We start from the raw sequence: 7053 nt of genomic DNA, 5'->3' as shown, positions 1-7053 counted from the left end.
CAAGGCTCAGCTGTAGTCCAGTGCTCTTACCCCTAAAGACCGTTTTAAAGAGATTTGATGTTAAATTATGGCTATCTGTTGGCGTATACTTGAAAACTATTCTACCATATAGATAGATAATAACAGTGTTGTTCGGTTTATTTTATTTGATGTGTCAAAATGTGTATATAATGCCCTCTTTGTGTTCGGTGCTAGCGTATTAGCTTTAACTGCGGAAGGAAGAAAACACCCTGACTCTAAGGTAGTTTTTTTGTAGCTTTGGTTTTAAGCTTTGCCGGGAAACATCGCTTAGTGTTTTACATTTGTCAAGTCTAAACATTGTGGTGTGGTGTGTAATCTTCGAAGGCAACAACAGCAGAACAGTTTTACATAAGCCCTATAAGTGCATTTTCATCTCTCTGTAAAATCAAACACATTCTATAATTATACTCTGCAAAATTGCTGTTTGTTATTTAATATAGTATCTTTAAGGGGGCATATTAGAGAGGAACTACCATTTGTAGTTCTTTTAAATGTATGTTTGTAGAATGAAGTTAAGTTTAGTTTTTTAGTTAGTTAGTTCTAAATAACGTTGCAAGCAGATACACAAAACAACTTCTGGTTGCTGCACATTACTCCAGGCCCAAGCAGTGAGTTATCATGTGATTTTGTGTCACACAGTCAGGAACTGCATGATAACTCGAAATCCGCAAAACCATTTTGTTTATAATGTCACTGCAATTATCCATTAATAGTTTGATTGTATTCATCATCTATGTGAAAACTTAATCAATTATTCCTTTCTTTTGGCTAGAAGTATTTATGGCCAAATTGGACCACAAGACAAGTCGGTGGAGATTGTGACCTCCACTGATGAGCACAAGTTTTATTTCTCAGTCTGTGGTGATGTCTCCAAGAAAACGACCACTGCTTCCGGTGAGCAGTCGGCGCAAAGCAGTGGATGACTTCTTCCCTTTCAACCTGCTTCCAGTGGAGTGTCAGCTGCATGTCTTATCTTTCCTGATTGAAGTGGACAAATGCAACTGTGCTCTAGTGTGTCTGAGCTGGAGCTGCCTGGTGCGCTCATGGAAGCTGTGGAGGGTTGCGGACTACTCTCGTCGAGGGGTCTTTCACCTTGGGCAAGAGGGCCTGCTGGTGTCCAACCGTGAGTTTGAGAGGTGGAAGTCCTGGGTCCACCATTATACGCACCACCTCATCTCCCGCAGAGCCAGTCTGCTCACACTCAAGGCAAGCTTTGACCTGGGTGACCGCTGCCACAAGTGGTGTGAGCTGCTTACTCACCTGCTGGACAACGTGCACTGCCGAGATCTGAACCATCTAGACCTCAACTGGACGTTCACTCTTCTGGAGCCTCTGGACCTGCGAGTTCACACCAGCTCCAGTTCACACCAGGACAGTATCACCAAAATGGACCAGGTATCTGCACTTTAAGATTTTTGAGATTCATCTCAAGATGAATGTTTAAAATTCAGGTCTGATGTTCAGCTACATCGCCATAATAAGAAAAAAAATATTATGTATAAGCCTAGCCAGGCATCACTAATAAACTTTCTCTGAGGTCCAGTTGGAGAAGACTTTTGCAAGCCAAGGTCAGTATTATAATAGTTCTAGTCATTATTCACAATTCAATTCACCAATTACTTACATTTGATATCTAATAGCCTAATGATGGTATCAATATTAATTGAAATATGATATTGCTTTTTTAAAAGTAAATTTTATGTAGAATATAAAGTGCTGTGGAGCTGAGTTCTGCTTTTGCACTGATCATCACACAGAACATCACACTGAACTCCTTCCTCTGCACAAAATGTCACTGAATGCAGCGATGTGATTGGCTGATTGAGTTACATACAAAACCCTTTTCCACCTTTGCGTTCCTTTCGTTGCTTTAATAAGCAGAAAAGTTAAGTGATGCAACATCTGTGCACAGCGCTTCTTTCTTATTTAGTCAGATAACAGTAGTAGGTAATAGACATCACAACTGATGTACCGCTGTAAACGTTTTCTCCAGGCGCACTGCAATGCAGGATTCAGGTCAGGGAAAGAAATTATCATTTTTGTTGCGCGCTGAGTTGGGGCGGCTCATGAAAAGCTGACCAGTCTCGTGTTTCCGCGGTACATGCACCTTTGCATTTAAGTCTAAAATAATTTCCTCATTAGGCTCTTTTTTCTGTGAATATGGGTCAGTTTGTAATAAAACACACATAATTTTGCTGCTTAACATACAGATGAGGTTATGGTACACTTTATTGCCCCCGTAGGCAAATCTGTCCTCTGCATTTGACCAATCATTCAACGCCACTGGCATAACATGTCTCTGCTGTGCCTACTCTCTGTCCACCTACCTGTGGCTGTTCTGCTCATTCTCTGTGAATTAGGGGCTTACGTCATTAACTCGAAGGTTTCGTGTCAGAGATTCGGTCCGCACGGGACAGCGCTTGGGTCCGAATCCGGACCGGAGTCCTCCTATTTTTTCATCTAGAGCTTTACACTGAATTAACATTAGCATTTTGTTGAGATTAACTGATGTTTTTGGAACAAACATTAAATATGTTTTTAAGGATACTAGTATTTTATAACTGATTACATTGTGTTATATTTCCTATAACAGGTGAACAGCTTCCAGGAGCTGCTCACAAAGCTGACCCACAGCTGTCCTCGAATCTCTAAGATGCGCTTGCACTTTGACTGGTCGGACGAGTCTATGGCCCTGCTCACACAGTTCCAGCAGCTCAGGGTCCTGGAGCTCAAGTACTTCTGGGTCTTTAAAGGGGTCACTCCTTCTACCCTGCAGACCCTCACCAAATCCCTGCCCAACCTCAAGTCACTGACTCTGCACATTCTGGTACCGCTGCGAAACCTGGGCATCTCCTATACCTTAGAATCCAAGTCAATAGAGTTTCTTGATGTGTCACCCAGTAGAGGATTGGTCTTTTCCTGTCTCAATCTGCCAGCTCTGCGTGAACTCCGGGCCAAGAAAATAGTTCGAGGGATTACACTGGATCGAAGGACCAGGCTGCGGATTCAGAGTCGCTGGCCATGTTTATACCATGTCCTCCGGGAGGGGACGCCCAAACTGCAGACCCTGAACAACGAGAGGCTTCTCCCCACGTGGAGGAATCAGTTGTACGGAGAAATGTCGGCCATACTTGATCACTCATGTTACTGTGTGCAACATTTAGACAGCTGGCTGTGGTAGACTGGGGCACACTGTTGGACCTTTTCTCAGTAGTATAGAATATTTGAAGAATTGTTTTACAACAAAAGCGTAAATATAGGGCCCGATTGCCCGACGCACAGCAGGCGGGGACCAAGTTGCGCTATGTCCGCGTATGTGTTACTAAGGGGCTAAGAAGCGGCGTTGATTTCTAAATGGTAATTGGCCACATTTATGTTGCGCTTTTTGCCTTTAAGGTGCTTTACAAAGCGCTTTACATCTAGGACCACATCACAATGGCAGTATTCACCTGAGGCAGACAATGGCTCTGACTGCGCTCTAATAAAGGATATTTTATGTTGAGAGCAGGATTCGAACTACCAACCTTTGAATCAGAAGATGAGCACTCTAACACTGAGCTAATACCACTCTTTAAACAAGAGCAGTATCATTTAGAAAAGAGGCCCTATTCCCCTGAACAGGTGTACACTCATGAGCATTAGCTATGAAACACTTTCAATCAAATATATATTTTTATTTCTAACATGTAAGCTATAAGGACAATGCTCGTATAGGTTTTATATTTATAATTAATTCCTCGTATAGCTTTCCACACTTCCATACATTCATCCTTTTCAAATACAGTCCATTCATCCATCTAAAAATGTTTAACGAAAAGATCATTCACTGGAGAAAAGCGAAATGTATGGGTGTGAACAAGAGAACTATTAAAAGTTTGAATGGAACTCACCAGAGCAGTCCTCATTATAGTGTGTTTTGTTTGAAAATAATTCACAACAGTTTATTCATCTCCAAATGCGGCTCAAATCCTGACTTTCTTCACGCTGGAGACCCAAGTGCCTCTGATCAGGCTCTGATAAGTGCCCACCGGTGGTGCAGTGGTTGGGGGCGCTGCACTGTGTGGTTGCTGCAACCGCTCTCTCATGGGTTTGATTCTGGCCTTTGTTCATTTGATTAATGTCTCTTCCCTCTCTCCATTTCGCCTCCTCTCAAAAAACGCCTTTGTGTCAAAAATTAAAATGCATAAGCGAGAAACAAGTATAGTTTCTAAAGTTTTATTTTTTGTGATGCATTAACAAACATTAATGATGATTTTAGCTTTACGTCAGTTATCTATTTAGGCCTATAGAATATATAGATAGATATAATAGAATATATAATTCTTATATTGCAGTAATTGTCTGGTGCAATGAGCAAAAAAGACCTCTGTTTAACTGTTCATTGGCCTTTTAACTTTAAACAAAATGGTGTGGGAGTAATGTTTAAATGTGTGTCTAAAGGTTGCTGAATATTTTTCTAATAATTTGATTAATCTCACTTGGTAGATTTGCAAGAATTGCCTTTACACTGGATTGTAGAGTGTACTTTGAATAACTCGCTTTCCTGATCCATTTAGTTATGTAGACATTCCTTTAGGTTTCAGGAGTAAACCGTTTAGAACTGTTCATACTTTAGTATTGAGACATTATCAGTCATTAAAACCAGATGTGTATCTAGTTCTGTGTTCAGTATTTTATATCATTGAACTTAAAGTGTAGAAGTGAACAATAATCAGCAGAGGCCTTTATTCTCAAACATGTGGCTAGTATTTTGTCTGTAATAGTGTTATTAACTGTTTATTTTAGTGTAACAGTGAGATCACTACATTATTACTATATCTTGGATGTAAGTTCTTTATTTTTATGCTTAAAATATTTTTGTGGAATGAAACATAAATACAGTGCAGTTCATTATATATTACAGGTAAGTAAGTTGAATAAGTACAGTGTACAAGTATAATCAAAAGACTATTGAGGTGATGTAAGCAACACCTTTAAGGTGCTTCAATACATCATTTAGAGTCTAAAGTGTATTTCATATGCCTACATCTGCCATACAGTCTTTTATTATTTAGATTTATTCAACTTTCTTATTGTCATCAATCAAAACATTTTGCACAAGAATGTGTCGAGCATAGAAACTAAGCAGGGTTGGGCCTGGTTCAAACTGGAATGGGAAACAAGGTGCTGTAGTGGAGCGGTAGAGGACAGTGCCCTTAAGCAAGACACTTTACCCACCTCACCTACAGTAAGTATGAATGTGGTATGTGGACTTCATGATTAAGGTCTTGTAAAGTGCGTTTTGGTGTCGTGAAAGAGGCTAAGTATTTCTGCAGTGCTTCAACAGATACACAAAAAGTGCTGTGTGTCCAGTTAAGACCCGTATCACCTTGTAGGCTTCCTGATATCATACAATTACTTATATAATAATAAACAACTTCTCTCTTTTTGGGATTAGTTTGAGCTCCATGAGTAGGTGGACCACTGTTTTAAATTCTGCACATCTGGTGTGTCCTGCCCATTGACTGTATGGCCTCGCTGATGGGAAATGAATGAACAACGGACAACGCTGTGCTGAGAGTTTGCTGGACATTCTTATCAGTTAGGGAGTATGTTTGATTTGGAACCGTCTACTCTTCCATGTAGGTTATTTTGAGTTTACTCGGTATTTCCATGGGCTATAAATGATTAAACATCTCAACCTTTCTATAGGCTACGTCAATGCTTATCTTGTTCTATTTAATCAGAAGTATCTACAATCTTGTACGTCATGTTATTAATTGTACTGTCTATTATTCCAAAAAAACAAAAGCACCAAGAAAGCCCGACCTCTGCCAAGGCAATATTTTAATCTTAACCTTATGCTCAAGCTATAGCTGCAAAGTTATTTAGAAATCGGAGATGATTTTATTCAAGTCATACCTTATGTCACAGAATTGTTGAAACATATAATACTACAATGAGTTATCTTTCAATAGCCATGCAGGTGCTTTGTTTTATCATGCAATCACAAAGTCATTTTAATACATTATTTCATTATTTGTTTAAAAAATACTTTTGACAAACGTTTGACCTTTCCTGAACCTTTTTTTCACACTTATGTGTCCAGTATACGTGCGAGTAACTGTGTTGTCTTTAAACCTTCTCATATGTGCTTTAGAACCACAGTGAACCACCTGTGAATCATTATGCAGTTTAATTGACCCTGACGCACATGTGGCTAAATACATTTTATTGGATTTTTTGGTGCAAACATAAGCCCCTCTTCATATGATAACAGTCCGAATGATGCTCTTTATTATTATGCACAATGCAAAACAAACAGACTCCTCATTCTTGTGGCATCTCACTGTTTGATTATGGCCCCGTGGTTTGGATGTTCACAATAACCACAAACCCAGTGCAAACAAGCAGCTCCGGTTCAGCTCTGTCCCGAGGTGAGCACTCGGCTGCATGTTTTTGTGGAGGCCACTGATGATTGGTGGTCCCTGGGGTCAGTTAGCATTTATTGATGTCCTAAGTTACTCCATTGTTTTTACTCCACCACATCTTCCACGGTTGTCCCACCCCCGGTGCTCTCCTCCCTTCACATGCCTGAGTTTGTCGACTGTGCTCTTAGTCTGACATGCTTCTGGGAAGTTCAAGTGTACAGAGTAGACCCTTCAACTTTTCTGGACAGACATTTAAAGCTCTTTTTCTTACCATTTCAAACCGTTGTTGGACAGCTGTGACGTGCAGAGGACTGGATGTTTCACGAATGCCAGGTAGAGTGGGTTCATTGTAAGCATAGAAGGAAGATTGCCCTTTTTCTTACTTTTAAAGTATACATTTATATATATATATTTTATTTTTTTTATTTTATTTTTTTTTTTACAGTTTTTGGTGCCTTTTATTAGTTGTAGTAATTTGTTACAAAAGATGAATTGAACTAAACAGAGTTTGATTTGTTGGTCAACTAATTTTGGTAATTTTACTTTAACAACTTTAGTTTTGTTCAAACAATGTTGCAATGATCAGTTCTTAAATGAACATTCAACAGTGATTTTTTTAAGA

The 7053-nt window shown here is 39.6% G+C and overlaps 1 protein-coding gene across 2 annotated transcripts; it reads left to right on the top strand.

Moving 5' to 3' along the window:
* On the top strand, positions 1-3232 carry LOC140349410 (uncharacterized). 2 transcript variants are annotated; one of them, XM_072435723.1, is made up of 3 exons: positions 1-244; positions 797-1416; positions 2615-3232. In XM_072435723.1, the coding sequence occupies exons 2-3, from the start codon at positions 853-855 to the stop codon at positions 3200-3202; spliced, it is 1152 nt and encodes a 383-aa protein (XP_072291824.1). In that variant the 5' UTR covers positions 1-244; positions 797-852; the 3' UTR covers positions 3203-3232. The 2 variants fall into 2 exon arrangements, with proteins under 2 accessions (XP_072291824.1, XP_072291825.1); XM_072435724.1 differs by having other exon boundaries at positions 8-241; positions 794-1416.
* The last annotated feature ends 3821 nt before the right edge of the window (positions 3233-7053 follow it).

Source organism: Eucyclogobius newberryi, unplaced genomic scaffold (genome assembly GCF_026437365.1).
Source record: "Eucyclogobius newberryi isolate DKJ021-1_F unplaced genomic scaffold, fEucNew1.0.hap1 SCAF_7, whole genome shotgun sequence".
Taxonomy (NCBI): Eukaryota; Metazoa; Chordata; class Actinopteri; order Gobiiformes; family Gobiidae; genus Eucyclogobius; species Eucyclogobius newberryi.
This window is presented reverse-complemented; position numbering and strand designations above follow the sequence as displayed.

Excerpts from the sequence above, each read along its gene's own strand:
- LOC140349410 (XM_072435723.1), top strand. The coding sequence starts at position 853 with ATGAGCACAAGTTTTATTTCTCAGTCTGTGGTGATGTCTCCAAGAAAA. Across the intron at positions 1,417-2,614 it reads GTATCACCAAAATGGACCAG|GTGAACAGCTTCCAGGAGCT; the intron begins GTATCTGCACTT and ends TTCCTATAACAG.